The sequence below is a fragment of the Onychostoma macrolepis genome, chromosome 02 (genome assembly GCF_012432095.1).
Source record: "Onychostoma macrolepis isolate SWU-2019 chromosome 02, ASM1243209v1, whole genome shotgun sequence".
NCBI lineage: Eukaryota > Metazoa > Chordata > Actinopteri > Cypriniformes > Cyprinidae > Onychostoma > Onychostoma macrolepis.
In genome coordinates this window covers 7,304,613-7,322,847 of record NC_081156.1, presented here as the reverse complement: position 1 = coordinate 7,322,847, position 18,235 = coordinate 7,304,613, and the positions used below count along the sequence as shown (strand labels likewise).

The 18,235-nt window shown below is 36.3% G+C and overlaps 1 protein-coding gene across 2 annotated transcripts in view; it reads right to left on the bottom strand.

Annotated features, from left to right (window-relative positions):
• The window catches only part of LOC131550949 (corticotropin-releasing factor receptor 2), a 105,345-nt gene that overhangs the window by 53,179 nt on the left and 33,931 nt on the right, over nucleotides 1–18,235 (bottom strand). For both annotated transcript variants that reach the window (XM_058793487.1, XM_058793496.1), the window contains exons 3-6: nucleotides 5,943–6,028; nucleotides 4,960–5,066; nucleotides 4,118–4,235; nucleotides 3,252–3,405 (exon numbers count right to left, since the gene is read on the bottom strand). In XM_058793487.1, the coding sequence (XP_058649470.1) occupies nucleotides 3,252–3,405; nucleotides 4,118–4,235; nucleotides 4,960–5,066; nucleotides 5,943–6,028 (465 nt within the window). The remainder of the gene's footprint in view (nucleotides 1–3,251; nucleotides 3,406–4,117; nucleotides 4,236–4,959; nucleotides 5,067–5,942; nucleotides 6,029–18,235) is intronic.

The window sequence follows — 18,235 nt, the reverse complement described above, 5'->3', positions numbered from 1 at the left end:
CTCTCTCGGGGTTCGGAAGCCCACGCTGCGGTTTCCTCCCCCTTTGAGTAAGAGCTCGCTGCTGCAGGACTGGTTTGTCATGATCGATCTAAAAGGTGCACATGTCTTCATCCTTCCTCATCACAGGAAGTTCCTGAGGTTTGCTTTTGGGGGCAAAAGCTTACCAACACTGAGTTCTTCCTTTTGGACTTGCACTCTCACCCCACACTTTCACAAAGGGTGTGGATGCTGCTTTGGCTCCTCTGTGATCCCAGGGCATCCGCATACTCAACCACATCGACGAATTGGTTGATATTAGCTCAAAAAAAGACGTATGGCGGTTTGACATCGAGATGTCGTTCTCGCTCACATGAAAGAGCTGGGGGTTAAGACTAAACGTCAAGAAAGGTGTGCTTTCTCCATTACAGAGGACCATTTATCTTGGCGTGGTGTGGGATTCGACCACGATGCAGGAACATGTGTCCCCTGCTCAGTTTGAGTCGATCCTCACGACTGTCAAGAGGGTGAATTAAGTTAATTTTTTTTCCTCATTAATGTACACACAGCACCTCATATTGACAGAAAAACACAGAATTGTTGACATTTTTGCAGATTTATTAAAAAAGAAAAACTGAAATATCACATGGTCCTAAGTATTCAGACCCTTTGCTGTGACACTCATATATTTAACTCAGGTGCTGTCCATTTCTTCTGATCATCCTTGAGATGATCCTTCATTTGAGTCCAGCTGTGTTTGATTATACTGATTGGACTTGATTAGGAAAGCCACACACCTGTCTATATAAGACCTTACAGCTCACAGTGCATGTCAGAGCAAATGAGAATCATGAGGTCAAAGGAACTGCCTGAAGAGCTCAGAGACAGAATTGTGGCAAAGCACAGATCTGGCCAAGGTTACAAAAAAATTTCTGCTGCACTTAAGGTTCCTAAGAGCACAGTGGCCTCCATAATCCTTAAATGGAAGACGTTTGGGACGGCCAGAACCCTTCCTAGAGCTGGCCGTCCGGCCAAACTGAGCTATCGGGGGAGAAGAGCCTTGGTGAGAGAGGTAAAGAAGAACCCAAAGATCACTGTGGCTGAGCTCCAGAGATGTAGTCAGGAGATGGGAGAACGTTGTAGAAAGTCAACCATCACTGCAGCCCTCCACCAGTCGGGGCTTTATGGCAGAGTGGCCCGACGGAAGCCTCTCCTCAGTGCAAGACACATGAAAGCCCGCATGGAGTTTGCTAAAAAACACCTGAAGGACTCCAAGATGGTGAGAAATAAGATTCTCTGGTCTGATGAGTCCAAGATAGAACCTTTTGGCCTTAATTCTAAGCGGTATGTGTGGAGAAAACCAGGCACTGCTCATCATCTGTCCAATACAGTCCCAACAGTGAAGCATGGTGGTGGCAGCATCATGCTGTGGGGATGTTTTTCAGCTGCAGGGACAGGACGACTGGTTGCAATCGAGGGAAAGATGAATGCGGCCAAGTACAGGGATATCCTGGACGAAAACCTTCTCCAGAGTGCTCAGGACCTCAGACTGGGCCGAAGGTTTACCTTCCAACAAGACAATGACCCTAAGCACACAGCTAAAATAACGAAGGAGTGGCTTCACAACAACTCCGTGACTGTTCTTGAATGGCCCAGCCAGAGCCCTGACTTAAACCCAATTGAGCATCTCTGGAGAGACCTAAAAATGGCTGTCCACCAACGTTTACCATCAATTTATTCCAATTGTTGCTTGTTTTGGGGAGTTTCTGCCTTTACTCTCCTCTTCAGCTGGTGAAATTCATGTTCAATCGATTTAAATCTGGAGATTGACTTGGGCAATCTAAGACTTTCCATTTCTTTGCCCTTATAAATTCCTTGACTGAACTGGCAGGGGGTTTTGGGTCATTGTCCTGATGCAATATGAAGCACTTCCCAATGAATCTGGTGGCATTTTCTTGAATATTGGTAAGCAAGATGCAGGACAGTAGATTGTCAGAGCATCACTCCAGCTTTCAGGAAGTTGTTGGTGATTTTACAGACACGTCTTTTAGGGTTCATTTTCACAGCTTTTATGATTTGTCTGTCATCAACTACTGTTGTTTTCTCAGCCGATCAGGTAGTTGTTGGTTGCTGGTGTCGCTGGTGGTTTCCGAACTCTTGAGTTCTCCATGCCCTTTGTTTTTGCTATAGCTCTAATTGACTTCCTCTTTTATTTTAGCATCCAAATTGCTTGCTTTTCTCTCAAAGTCAGCACCCTCATCTTCATCCTGGATATAACTGATACGACACATTCCCTGCTTTTAATATCTGAAGAATTAATGCAACAGGACACAGTTGATCACTTAGAAAGACCTGTGAGGCAACTGTTCCAATGCTTATGCTCACATCAGATCGAGGGATGAAACTCTAAAAGTGCTGAACTTCTTAGCTGGTAAAACATCTGTGTTGAATCACCCAATAATAAAATGTGACATTCTGTAGTTTTGTCTCATATTCATCTTTTAATCATATTTGTAAATGTCTTGACTCCACAGCCAACAGAGCAATTTTGTTTTTACTGTTCCAGTACTTTTGGAGGGCACTGTATATGCTTAAAACCTTTGATTTTGTTCAGATATTTTCATGGGAGTCATTGTACCATGTACCATGAGTGCAATGATGGCAAATATGTCCCTCACTTTTGATTTATCACATAAACGACTTTTGCAAACCTTTTCTAGGCTGTTCACTGATCGGGATGAAACCATTTAAATAATAACCTATTTGGTTTACTTTATAGAAGACTTTGAAACGTGTCAAAAAAATTCAATCAAATCTGAGGAGACCACGTTTTATGTTCTCATTACTATAAATGACTTTTCATTTTAGACAGAATTAATTCTTTTCACTAAATTTGACACTCATGTAAGGGCTCACTCTGAGGGCACAGAAAAAAATGTGGGCTTTTCACAGGATTTCAGTAAACAATGTTAGCTGATACGCTACAGTATGTTAGCTTAAACTCTAAGCATGCCAGCTAATGCTTTTGTGTGCCCATCCTCACCTTGGAAGCTCTCTGTGGCATCTAGTCAAAAGTGTGTCTCCTACGTGGCATATTAAGTACCTTTGCAATGTCCAAATTCTTTGTGATATTCACAAGAATCACATGAAAGGCGGAAATGTTCCAAATAAACCAAAAAGAATAGCAGACTACATTTCAGCTTTCTTATTCAATGCAAATTGCAGATGATTAGGCCTTTCAAAATAAGCAGACTTGTGTAGAGAAATCAACTCACACCATCCAATGAAGAGGAAGACCCATTTTCGAAGCTTGTCTGTGGAATATGTCATCACAATAGCCGTGTGAAGATAGCAGCCCTCCACAAACATCCAGAAAAAATTGGTCACCACAAAGTAATTATAGATTGTTGTTATAAGACGACACCAGGGCTGTACAGAGAGAAAGGGACAGGGTGTTAATTGAGGTGAATATAAGGATGTTTTACAATACTGAAAACCTTTTACAGACTTGATGCTAAAATAAAACCTTTTATAGGTCATAAAACAACCTCACGTCTCAGTTTTTTCAAACATTTTAAAATGTGTTTTATAAGGTGCTATAACTTGAACTCATGGAAACAACATCTAACAGTTGTGTTTTTTTTTTTGTTTTTTTTTGACTGTACACTCTTAGAAAAAGGTACAAGCTGTATATTTTGAAATGGCATTCATCAAGGCTATTTATCTGTCTTTTGCTTTGGAAAACACTCCTCTCATGTCACTCTCAATGAACACATTGGTCCTTTGTTCTTCAGTAAAGCTTTCGACAACAGTCATTTTTACAGTCTAAATTAGCATTGTATGTTAGAAACAGTTCAAAATGAAGTACATTTGACTTTTGATCTCTTCTCTTCACTGTCAATTACTTTGTCAAGTTTGAAATAAATATGCTGGAAGACTCTGAGGCACTAGATACCAGCAGACTAAAATAACACTAAAGTGTTTTTACAGAGAAAAAATACCCCATGCAATACCTTCAGTAATACAGTAATACAATAATGGTGAGGACTCAATTGGTAACATTATAAATGTATATGTTAGAAACCTACTGATGGGTTTACATACTAATAAGCTGATAAGTAAGTTTATAAGTGTTTCATACCTCATTCGTCTCATAAATGTTTTCGTCAATCAGTTGAAGCAAAAACCACATTACATTCCTCAGAATGAAAGTCGTAATTAAGTTCCAGTGGATTATGTTGCGAAGGCATCGGATGCTCCTTGAATTTAAAAAGATAAATCAATGAAACAATAATTTCAGTAATTACACTGTGACACAGTTTTAGCATTGCATGAGCTGATTAAGGACTTACATATGCATGAATATGAAACTGTGCAAAGAGGAGCCAGAGTTAGAATTCTGAACATGTATTTAAGGAAATGTTCAGTAAGACTTTCTATGAAGCCTGCATATTTAAAGATTATGCGTGTAATTTATTTTTCAAGTGATTCATGTGTCAATTTCACCTGAGGAGCGGAAACACTGTGACTGTGCTATCAAAATATTGTGGTTTGATGAGCATCACATCAGCAACCTTAGCTCATGCAATTAGAGTAAATAATGACAGAAACTGTCCTTTAGCATATATGTGATCCTAATCAGAATCTAAGTGTCCTTCATTTTCATAATATATCAATTTTTCCTTCATTGAATTAGCATTTCTTCACTTTAAGCACGGCCTTAGCACAAGGTATTACTTACACACTACACTCAGAAATAAAGGTACAAAAACTGTCACTGGGCCGGTACCTTTTTAAAAGGTACACTTTTGTACCCATTAGGTTCAAATATGTACACTTTAAGTACTAATATATACCTTTGAGGAACCAAAATGGACCCTTTAGGTACAAAATGTACCTTTTGAAAAGGCACCACCCCAGTGACAGCTTTTGTACCTTTATTTCTGAGAATGTATGGTGCTTAAAATAAACCAACACACTTACCTCAAGCACAGAAAGAGAATGAAGGCGATAACGAGAGCTCCAACAGATATACAGTGACCAAAGTAGTTGATGATGAGGGCTATCTTGTAGTGCATGGGGTACTTCCTCTGTAAAAAATTAAAATAAAAAAAAAGGAACTCAGTGCCCTAACATATGAAATGATAATAAATGATTGTAATTATGGCACAAATCAATAGTTGTTACTCAGTGACCAATATTTTATGGAAGCTTCCAAAAGACTTGAAACAGATTAATTTCTATATTTCTCCTGAGTGCTTGAATGAGGTCACAAAACTGTGACACAGCACTAAAGGCATCCAATTGTCCTTTTGCATAATGCTTGCACGCAGAAGTCGTGTGAAGTGATGAAGTAAGATGAAGACTATATATCAGTTGCACAGCATCCAATACTATGTATATGCTTACTATTTTTGTGTCAAATAAGCTACTCCATAACATGCGATAATAGAAAAATAATGAAAAAGAATGTTAGGCCAGAGGCATTATGGATTCTGTAAACAACATAAAGTAAAAGCATTGACAGCAATATCTGATCAGACATTTTCAGTTGCTTTCAGTAAGTACATAATATATATAATGCACAAATCTGGCAAAGAGATTTTATTTATTTATTTTTTAAATATATTTATTATTTTATATATGTTTTATTTCATTAATTTTATTTATTTATTAGATCTTATTGACTTATAAAAGACCATATTCAAGTGTCATATATTAACATTCAAAGACCATATTCAAACATGAAACAACAGTAGAGTAAACATTGCAGCTGGACAATGGGAGAAATGTTATTACAGCGTTCCCTGTTGGAAAACAGATCAAACGAAGCGTGTCAAATTTACTGTAACTCACTTGACAGCTGTATTTAAAACTTTATGCAAAGGCATAAGAAAAGAAAGAAAGAAAGAAAGAAAGAAAGAAAGTTAATGCCCAGTTCAGGTTTTATTGCACATTTTACCCACCTTTTCCTCTAAAATAGGCTCACAGTTGGAGTAGTTACTTTTCAGTGCCCACGTGCCATTGTCCAAACACTCTCTGTACGCAATTCCTGCAGAGAGGAGAATGAAAGCAGAAGTTTATAAGTCAGCGTAGTTCTTAAAGCCCAAAAAAGCTGTCTTTTAGTTTCTGTGCATCTCCTGAAATGTTTCATTGTTCAGTGCTCACAGCTCAAGTTCAAATTCACAAGTTAAAATAAATGGGTAGTCAAAAACTTCTTTGAAGAAAATGTCCTAACTCAAGAACTTGCTGAATGCGCATGTATAATATAAAACAGCTTGATGGAACTGACTCATTTAAAGTTTTATCCAATTTCAAGGGCTGTTGGCTCGGTCTAGAGTAAACCTTCCAGTTAAGAGTTCACCTATTTGATATGTTGTTTTCCATTTGGCTATTTGAACATGTAATATGCAAATGCACAGAAGGATTTACTTCATTTCTTATTCCTAGGTTAATTTGAATATCTCAGAAAATCCAGCATGCTTTGCACCACCATTTTTTCCCACTTCATGGAAAATTCTTATCTCTTTTCCAAGCTGAACTTAATAAATTAGATTTTTTTTAAATCCCGTTAATATGTTGCATCTCATTATTATGGCAATTTAAATAGAGACTTCAGAATTCACAAACAGTCAGCTGTTTTTATCCATGCTGAATGAAGAAGTCACTTCTTTTTCAGCTTGTTTTTCCAAGGATTATTATTATCATTAATTGATTGATTTGATTGATTTTAATTTATTCATTTACAAACATACTGTTTGTTTGATATCTCAAATGATTTCATCATGGCAAGGCAATACATTTATGGCAAAAGCACTGGGTGATGTAGCGCCTAAGAAAGATAATACACAAAAGTATGTGTTATATTTAATAAAAAAAATACATAAGACCCATCACCCATCAACCAAACTAGGTGTCAGAGGAACTGCAGCTAACAGCCAGATCCAGAACCAGTCCTCTGGTTACCAGAGCAGCAAAGACACACCAGCGAGATAAGACTGTTTTACAACCCAAAGAAATTTAGAGTGTGTTTCACTATCACTTTGAAACAGACAAATCCTTTTAATCCTATACATTATATATAACCACTTGAGAAATATATAAGCACAAAGCAATCCAAGCAAACATCAAATCTTCCCATCTCATGATTTTCCCGTTAATGTTGTATCAATGTAATTTGTAATTTGTATTAACTCTCGACAAACTCCTTTACATCTTAGTATTATAAGAATCTTGAAAATGTTTCCCCTATCACCCAATTAAATTTCATATGCAAACAGAAGACAAAGGATCATGAACTTTCCCTCCAAAAGTGCAATTCCTTATTGCCTCGCTCACCTCCTGAGGGTGTGACATCTTCACACCTAAAAAAGTTTACAAGATGATTCTGGAAGAATTAAAAGTTTGTGAAGATGATGCTGAGCTAAAAGTCTCTGAAGGACCCCCAATTTGTCTTTCCAATTCCCCCAACAGGCTCTGCACCAAACCGGGTTCTCTCTCATTAAAAATAAACAAATAAATAAATAAATAATGAAAAAGAACATTCATTTTACATAAAAATAAAAACATAAATCCCGCACACTGTCAGTACTTGCAAACATAACCAAAAAAAAAGATTTATTCACGTTTGGATCCCATGACCTTCATCAGTCATATACAAATATACTGTTACCACACAATCTAATTTTTTTTTAAATTACAGCAAGTTGTCAGTTTGGTACATTTATTTTTTATTGACACAGGGAACTAGCAAAAATGACAGTCCTCTAAAACTATTAGCTGAATACATTAATAACTGTTAACTGACACTGACCATAAATAAATGCAAAAATAAATAAAACAAAATAAATGTAATAAAGGCCAGGTTTCAGTGAAATATCTCCTCCACGACATCGTTACATCCATCATTCTGTGTGTATTTTGGTTTCTTTCTGTGGATTATGAGGTTGTTGGATATGACAGCAACTGTCTAGGTAAAAATACTAGTGCTGCCAAACGATTAATCGCGATTAATCAAAATAAAAGTTTTTGTTTACATAATATATATGTGTGTGTGTGTGTGTGTGTGTGTACTTTGTACATTTATTATATATGTATAAATATACACACATACATGTACATTTTGAAAATATGTACATGTATTTACATGTATATATTTATATCCATATAATATATATTATACATAAATGTATTTAATATATGAACATAACATATTTTTCTGAAATATATACATGTCACAATTCATAGGAGCAAGGAGTGAGAAGACGAGGAGTAGGTCAGAATAAACAGTCTTTTAATGACAAGTAATCCAACGCAGGAACACAGGAAGACATATAGACATACTATAACAGGGGACAAAACCAGCAGGGGAGAACACAGGACTTATAAACAGGGAACGTAATCAGGAAGAACTGAAACAGGTTAATTAATTACTCAAAAACAATGGAAACTAATAATTAGAACAGGAACTAAACCCAATAAGGACAAACAGGAACTAAACGGGAACACACACACACACACGTGACAATACAGTGGGTAAAAAAATGTATTTGATCCCCTGCTGATTTTTTATGTTTGCCCACTGACAAAGAAATGATCAGTCTATGATTTTAATGGTAGGTTTATTAACAGTGAGAAACTGTTTGATTTTCATTTTAATAAGTGAAATAAGTATTTGATCCCAAAAATAACTGTCAATCTCCCTCGGACTGGGGCTCCATGCAAGATCTCACCTCGTGGAGATTCAATGATCACGAGAACGGTGAGGAATCAGCCCAGAACTACACGGGAGGATCTTGTCAATGATCTCAAGGCAGCTGGGACCATAGTCACCAAGAAAACAATTGGTAACACACTACGCCGTGAAGGACTGAAATCCTGCAGCGCCCGCAAGGTACTCCTGCTCAATAAAGCACATGTAAAGCCCATCTGAAGTCTGCCAATGATTCAGAGGAGAACTGGGTGAAAGTGTTGTGGTCAGATGAGACCAAAATCCAGCTCTTTGGCATCAACTCAACTCGCCGTGTTTGGAGGAGGAGGAATGCTGCCTATGACCCCAAAAACACCATCCCCACCGTCAAACATGGAGGTGGAAACATTATGCTTTGGGGGTGTTTTTCTGCTAAGGGTACAGGACAACTGCACCGCATCAAAGGGACGATGGACGGGGCCACGTACCGTCAGGGCCAGGGCATTAAAAATGGGTCGTGGATGGGTATTCCAGCATGACAATGACCCAAAACACACGGCCAAGGAAACAAAGGAGTGGCTCAAGAAGAAGCACATTAAGGTCCTGGAGTGGCCTAGTCTCCAGACCTTAATCCCATAGAAAATCTGTGGAGGGAGCTGAAGGTTCGAGTTGCCAAACGTCAGCCTCAAAACCTTAATGACTTGGAGAGGATCTGCAAAGAGGAGTGGGACAAAATCCCTCCTGAGATGTGTGCAAACCTGGTGGCCAACTACAAGAAACGTCTGACCTCTGTGATTGCATACAAGGGTTTTGCCACCAAGTACTAAGTCATGTTTTGCGAAGGGGTCAAATACTTATTTCACTCATTAAAAGGCAAATCAATTAATAACTTTTTTTAAATGTGTTTTTCTGGATTTTTTGTTGTTGTTATTCTGTCTCTCACTGTTAAAATAAACCTACCATTAAAATTATAGACTGATCATTTCTTTGTCAGTGGGCAAACGTACAACATCAGCAGGGGATCAAATGATTTTTTCCCCACTGTACATGCATGTATGTGTATTTATATATACATAATAAATATACACAGTACACACACATATATTATGTACACAAAAACTTTTATTTTGGATCCAATTAAACGCAATGAATCATTTCACAGCACTAAAAAATACACAAATGGGTTTTGAGTCACAGTATCCATCTTTCATTTGTTTAAAAGGGTCATGGCATCAGAAATCAATTTTCCTTCATCTTTTAAGAGGACTTTGTACTATGAAAATATCCTGCAAGTTTCATACTGTAGCTTAAAATGTCCTTCTTATTACAAAAAAAAAAAAAAAAAGCCATTTACTCAACCAAGCTCCAAAAATGGCTGATTTGGATATTGTGTTATCCAACACTCACTGCCTTCATTCTCTTAATGGCTGAAGCCTCGTTTACACCACCAGCAAATTTTTTGCTGTATGTGGAATTCTTAGTGCTGTCGCTATAATGATAGTTGTAGACTGCACATTTGGACATATCTTTAGAAAACATCACAGATGATATGGACGGTAAAGCTAAAATATAATTTTAATTTGACTAGGAATTAGTTCTTGTTGCTACAGTAGTTACATTCTCCTGCTGGAGAGTGTATGAATTACATGAATTACAGCTGTGCTAGTCATTTAAATCATTCATCAAATAAATTATCTGTTAATATACAATTTCAGATGATTCATTCATACATCCATATATTCATGTCTTTGTTTACGGACAAATCATATAGAAGAGTGAAATCACACCATAAATTCTCTGTCCTGTCTTGTTTGCACTCGAGATGGGCAACATGTGAGCGCCACTGACACGTCTTCACTCGTATTGGTTGTCACTCCTTTATTTACATCGCTAATATTATAATGCCTTTCAGATGTTTTAATGTGCCCCTATTGAAGTATTGAAGTTCAGCAGAGACACAGTCTGGACCAAGGGGATCCCACGCCAGTATGGTATACACCATAATATGATAAAAATGTGATAAAATTGATTTTGTGACTGGGCATAAACCCAAGGAATTATTGAAAACTCTAACAATATAGATCACAAATTCAGTATTTCTGTCACTTCTTTGCATGCTTAGTGGAGATGAGGTGAGAAGTATCCTTAATTTAACATGTTCTGGCTGATTACACTTACATGTTCTGTTACAAAACTGATAAAAAGAAGAAAAAAAGATAAGATGGGTAGGAAACCGGTTACAATTTGAAAGCTAAAATTTGCAGAAATTTTAATTAAGAATATCAAGTACCTGTTAAGAGTGTGTTGACAGTCTGTGCAGCTGGATGGTTAAGCTCCAGAAAAATCAATAATAAGGATTTTTTTTGGCCATTATAGAAAAAAAAATTAAACTGAGCTTGTGGCCTCCAACACTGATATCTGACTCAAGCCTAATAATAGAAGTAGACATGTCCAGATCTGAAACTGGAAACATAATGATCTAGGTTTCAGTGTATCTGAGCCTGTCTGGTACAAAGGACTCTCTGATGTGTATATTACAGTCTGTAGTTGTTACACATCGTATCACAACAACAAATACCAGAATGCATGTACAGGGGCCATTACAAGTTGTGGCCTAATGGTTAGGGAGTCAGACTCATAATCCAAAGGTTGCGAGTTTGAGTCTTAGGTCCGGCAGGAATTGTAGGTGGGGGGATTGAATGTACAGTGCTCTCTCCACCTTCAATACCACGACTGAGGTGCCCTTGAGCAAGGCACCGAACTCCCAACTACTCCCCGGGCGCCGCAGCATATATGGCTGTTCACGGTGTGTGTGTTCACTGCTGTGTGTGTGCACTTTGGATGCAGAGCACAAATTCCGAGTATGGGCCACATGTCACGTCACCTTCACTTTCACTACACGGCATTAACCCAAACTGTGTATATGCATTTTAAACACTTACATTATGTTCTTTCTTCACCCATACAATAAATACAGGTCCCTGAATAAGATTGGTTTTATAGCGTATTTAATTCAGCTGCTCAGTTCATGGTATAACTCATTTCAGGGGTGACCAAAATTACGATTTAAAATCAGTCGAGCTATAAATGTACTTTCATATTTACAGGTAAATAAATTTATATTACAACTTCAAGTACTTCATATTACATATTCATATTACAACTACTTTATGACCCCCCACCATAGTTTTGACGTCCTTCAGGGGGATCAAGCCTTCTTTATAGGGGAATCAGACCCCACAAACCGCCACTCCAATTCGCTCCCTGCAGTCCAAGATCAATCTAGATTAGTTTGTTTAGTTTGATTAAATGTGTCAATAGATTGAGAAAACAGGATAAGCCTCATACAGTACAAGCGCTGTTTCTGCCAAACACATTAAGCATCTCAAACAGCTGCAAAGTAATCTTTTCTATAAATTATTTTCTGTGTTTCAGAGGAAACATAGCAACAAGTATTCAATATCCCATGAATGTGATATTGAATCAACTATTAACCATGATTTTTGCCTCAATAAACTTCTAATTTGCTGCCTATTAATAAATAAGGTAGTGGTTAAGTTTAGGTATTGTTGTAGGATTAAGGGATCTAAAATATGGTCATGCAGAATAAGGCATTAATATGTGCTTTATAAGAACTAATAACAGTCAATAAGCTAGTAATGTGCATGCTAAAAAAGCAACTAGAGAATTTATAATTGGTCTCTAAACTAAAGTGTTACCTCTAGTATAGTTTTTTTGTTACCCAACATGTGGTTGACAGCTGAAACCGTACAACACTCATCCACCCAGGGGATATGGGATAACAGAGAATGGTGGATTATTTGCTTTAAAATCATTATTTCTAAAATGTTTGTTAAATGAGTATAAATGTATACATGTATGTATATACAGTGGTGTGAAAAAGTGTTGGCCCCCTTCCTGATTTTTTATTTTTTTGCATGTTTGTCACATTTTAATGTTTCAAATCATCAAACAAATATAAATATTAATCAAAGATAACACAAGTAAACACAACATGCAGTTTTTAAATGAAAGGGAAAACAAAATCCAGACCCACATGGCCCTGTGTGAAAAAGTGTTTGCCCCCTAAACCTAATAACTGGTTGTGCCACCCTTTGCAGCAACAACTGCAATCAAGCGTTTGCGATGACTTGCAATGAGTCTGTTACAGCGCTGTGGAGCAATTTTGGCCCACTCTTCTTTGCAGAATTGTTGTAATTCAGCCACATTGGAGGGTTTTCGAGCATGAACCGCTTTTTTAAGGTCATGCCACAGCATCTCAATAGGATTCAGGTCAGGGCTTTGACTAGGCCACTCCAAAGTCTTCATTTTGTTTTTCTTCAGCCATTCAGAGGTGGATTTGCCGGTGTGTTTTGGATCATTGTCCTGCTGCAGAACCCAAGTTCGCTTCAGCTAGAGGTCATGAACAGATGGCCGGACATTCTCCTTCAGGATTTTCTGATAGAGTGCAGAATTCATGGTTCCATCAATTATAGCAAGTCACCTGCTGGTATGATGTTCTTTTTATGAAATGCTGTGTTGGTTTTACGCCAGATGTAACGGGACACACACCTTCCAAAAAGTTCAACTTTTGTCGCATCAGTCCACAGAATATTTGCCCAAATGTCTTGGGGATAATCAAGATATTTTTGGCAAATGTGAGACGAAAAAATCAGGAAGGGGCCAACACTTTTCACACCACTGTATATATTTACTGTATGTGTATATATATATATATATATATATATATATATATATATATATACATATATTTAATCTTTAAAATATGCTGTTTTAATTAACTGTATTCATAAAGGACATATCATGCAAACAGTGGCTGTGTAGTGTATTTTACAGGATTTAAGTTAATCAGGAAATATTAACCTATGTATTCTAGTTTTCCTGTAAAAAAAATAATTAGCATTAATCAATCTGTTATGCTGATTTTATGAATGTTTAGTAGTTATTTGTAACTTGGTGATTATTGGGAGCTAATTTTATATTTATTATGTTTTCACCATCATTATGGTTTGAGTGTTAAATGATGAGGTCTGCAGGTTGCTTCCGCATATATCATCTATAGGACGGACTGGCTCTGGTTCTTGTTGCCTTCAGCCAATCAGATACAGTTTTTTGCAGCTCAGCTTATTTAGTCTCTGAGTGGCATTTATGGCTCAAGTGTCTGGCTCAGCTTATTATTATTATGAGTGTAATAAATAAACCCTGAAAAGGGTGATCACGATCGCAAAGCAGAGCAGTATTCTATCACCCTAAAGGGGTTTATTTTGCGATAACAACCAAATTACATGGTTTATTACATGGCTACTTGCCACATAAGTTCATAATTTGGCAAGAAATATTGAGTTGAATTATTTTATTAGCTCTTTAAAGACAAAGCTTCCGTGAGTTCCTAACAAGCAGCTTTGACCCTAGACAAACGAACAAATTCAAGAAAGAAACGCTGGTCTCAAATCCCCAGATGAGCAGTCAATACACAGCATTGCTATTGTTGAAAATCATTATCAGGATTGTGGGAATAATTCCTCAGACGCAGGGGTGCAGATACACATTTGCTGAGGGGTATGCAAGCCTCATATTTTCCTTGATCGTTAGACAAATAAGAGTAACATCTTTTGACAAAAAAAATGTTTGTTAAATTAGTTTAAATATAGAATTAAACAAGAATTAAATCTATAAAATATGCTGTATTTATTGAACTATATTCATCCAAAATAAAGGGGGCGTATCTTGTAAACAAAGTGTTAAAAAATACAGGAGTTAAATTAATCTGGAAATATTAACCTATGTATGAAGTGAAATAAGCTAATATTCCTGTAAAAATGAACTAGCATCAATCAAGCTATTATATGCTTTTGACAATTAAGAGATCATTGTACTATAAAAACGTCCTGTAAGTTACAGAGCTTAAACTCCTCATTCCTCACTGCAAAAATAGCTTTGCTTAAACCAGGTTCAAGAGCCTATTTAGAATGTGTGAGTCTATGATGTCACAAGGACCTAAAATACTTTTGCATATGACTGTCACTTTAGAAAAACACATTCGCTGGCTCTCTCAGTCATAAACAACTGAGGAGAGAAGAGCAGATACTGAAATCTGAAGGCCAATTCATCCTGTACTGACAGACACAGACAAAAATTGAGCATTTCGGTCAAAGATCTAGATACAAAAGGAAAATAGTAATTTTTTTACAAAATCACGACTGTTTTTGGAGAAGAAACTGCACCTAAAACAACAACACATTACTCCTTTTAAGTCATAATATCTTCTGTGGCTGTTCATTTCTTCACCCGCTCTGGACACATTTGCTTTCTTATCTCTGTGTGTACAGTAAACTGATAAGATATTTCACAAAATATATATATGTTAAATCTGCAATATTCTAACCTGCAATCTTTCCTGATATTTTTAGTCATAACACCCTGCTTGAGCCATTCCTACCTGTTCACTTGTTTTGTCATTTTCTATCATCTCTTCATTGTTCTCTCTATTTTCATGTTAACTTTAAGTATGAAACTACTTACTTACTATGAAACAGTGGTTAAAAACTCCCAAAAATATATATTTTTATAAGTGCTTTAAATTAATAAACTATTAAAAACTTAAATATATGCTAGATCAAGCCTTTAAGACATTTATTTATTTTTTGTGAACAGCCACGTACAAAGCAATAAAACCATTTTATTTGCTAAATGATAAATGAATTAAATTTTTATCTGCAGAATTAATTTCAATAGAAACCGAAGCAGAAACATATTCTGTTCCAAATAATTGGTTCTAGCAACACTCTTCATCACAAGCAAGTGACAATCATTTTTAATGCGTTGTTTTTCATTTTCAACTCTTTTTTTTCTGTCTGTGACTGACTTTAGAGGAGCTAATGTGTGCAGTTGATATGTAATTTTGTAATTACACATTAAATTTTTTTAACTCATTTAAAATGCTACACTCAGCTTTTGATTATTTAACATTTTATTAAAGATGATTTTCAAAGAATGATTTTGGCACAAATATCCCATTGCATATCCCATTTTTGCACCCCATGTTTCACAGACCCACAGCCAGACACAGCATTGTAAATTAATGAAATTTACTGTGGTTCACAGAATACAGTTGACAGCATGTGAAACACTATACTATAATTTATTTATCATAATGAATAATCTAACCCTTAACCTGTTTTCAACCACTGAGTTTTGCATTTCACGAGAACACAAAATTTGGCTTTGCCGTATAAACAGCGTGCTGAGGTGTAAAATCTTGTTTTAGATATGAAGAGACTGGAGACTGACTGCCTATTTCATTCACAACAGCTCCACAAATCAGAGTTTTCATCACTGCATTGACAATACAAAACTTTGTTTTGGAAGTCTGAATGTATAAACAGCACTTTGAGAGTGTTAATTATTATTAAATTTAGCTCTCGTTGACTTTTTTTGTTGTTGCTGTTGTTTTCTGGCATGCTCCAAAATGCCCCTTTTTAGCTTTGCACTGAAGCAAGTTAAGATTTTCATTGTATCAACAAAAGGAAAAAGTGTAATTTAAGTGTAAATTATTTGTTTATTTTAAAGTGAACATTTATCCACAAAGTTATCTTAACAATCATGTAATTAAACTGCCACTGACCCTGAAAAATACTAAAATAAACTACTAAAATAAATTCCAGGAAGACTTACAAAATCAAGAGGGTTTTAAAATAAAGGGCTTGATTCTCCACTTGGGAGGCAGTTTCCTTTCACCTAAAGTATTTACTATTATCTGCTTTTTTTACCCTCATAATACCCAAAAGACAATAAATCAGACAACAAGGCTTAATTTAGGGAATTCGATTTTTTGTCAATAAGTCACCGAAGTTACCGAAGTTGAAGAGTGATTCCTTCAGGTGCTGTCAAACCAGTGTTCGAATTGAGGGGGGGTTGGGGTCCCGGACCTCCCATAAGCATTGGGACCCCCCCATAACACCCAAAAAAAATATACTTGGGGGGTCCCCTCCCTAGTTTTTCAATAAAACTATAATACTTGAAACATGAAACTAGTGAAAATGAAAATTAAATGAAAGGATTCAATTGCTGTATTAAATTTAGACTAAAAATAGCTCATGTTAACATCATATTTTATTTTTAATTGTCTGGTTAGGGAGACCCCCCAAGAGCTTTGACACAATTTGAACACTGTGTCAAACTGAGTAGAAGTGATAACCAGATTCACTTCAAACAACCTTAAAGACAACAAAAAGGAGTGATACTTTTAAAGTCATTGCTATGAGGCTTTATATAACTCGCATACAACTTTATGATCAGTTAATTGCTCTGAGACCCTTTTTTCACGTCGGTGTTGGCAAATATGTTGGGAGAATCAAACGCTCACGCCTCCACAGTGACTGTTCTCTGACTCTTTAGAAGTATCTTCACAATAAATGCTTTCACGTCTCCTCACTATTTTCTCTTTGCCCTTGGTAAAAAACTCCAGCTTGTCCTTTCTTTCATTTATGCACTGAGAAGAGTTTAAATTAGTGATTAGTGATTAGAATTTATTGTCATAAACAGGTTTTTACTGACCTCAATAAATCATGCACTCAAAACATATCCAAACCTTCGCTGTAGTATTTAAAAAAGAGAGAGAGAGAGAGAGATAAAGGAGTCAACATTTACCTACAGGACAGAATAAATGGCATAAAGAAACACTTCTTCCAAAAACCAAATATAGGGGAGTACAGAGAGCCTTGTAATACATTTTTCAGCAATTAACCTGACTGAACTCACTACACATTACTCTATAACAATCCTTAGTCTCCCTACAAAACTGAGTACAATATATCAAGAGTATGCATTTATTTTACCATAGTTAAGAGATGTTGTTGAGCACAACATCTAAAAATAATTCAGGGGACCTGTTACAACTTAAATAAATGCATGGTTGCAAATTAAAATTTATAATTTATTCATTTAATCAAACTTCTTAAGTTCCTAACATTATTTTGATTAGTTCTGCTGGCACAATAATGTGGGTCATTACATTATTCAATTATTTAATGTAACCTAATAAAATTTTCTTATTAATTTGGAAATTGGGTAGTAGATTTCTAGTTCACGGCAATCTTTGCGTAGGATTGTATAAAGAGAAAAAAAGATTAAGTGTTGTTTTATGTGTTTTTAGACCTGTTGGCTGATAGACCTGCTAGTGTTTAATGCTAACAGAGTATCTGTTATGTTAAATCTTTTGTGGTTACTGCTGTGCTGAAGATTAGACTACTGTACATGGAGGTAAACACATTGGGCCTTATTCATGAAACACTCGTAAATATAGGAGTTAATTCTAATTCTAAAGTAATTTGTGTGTAAAACAAACCTTCCCAAAAACTCTACTCCGGATTCAAAACGCTTCGTAAACGTCTGATTTGAAAGTTAAACAGTGTATGTTAATTAATTCCAATCATTCATAAATAGGGCGCACGTGTATGCTCGTACACAATTAGCATAATCCCCGCCTTTGAATTACAGAGCACGCATACTGCATGTCCAGGAACGCAGTGGAATATTCTGGTCTACTTT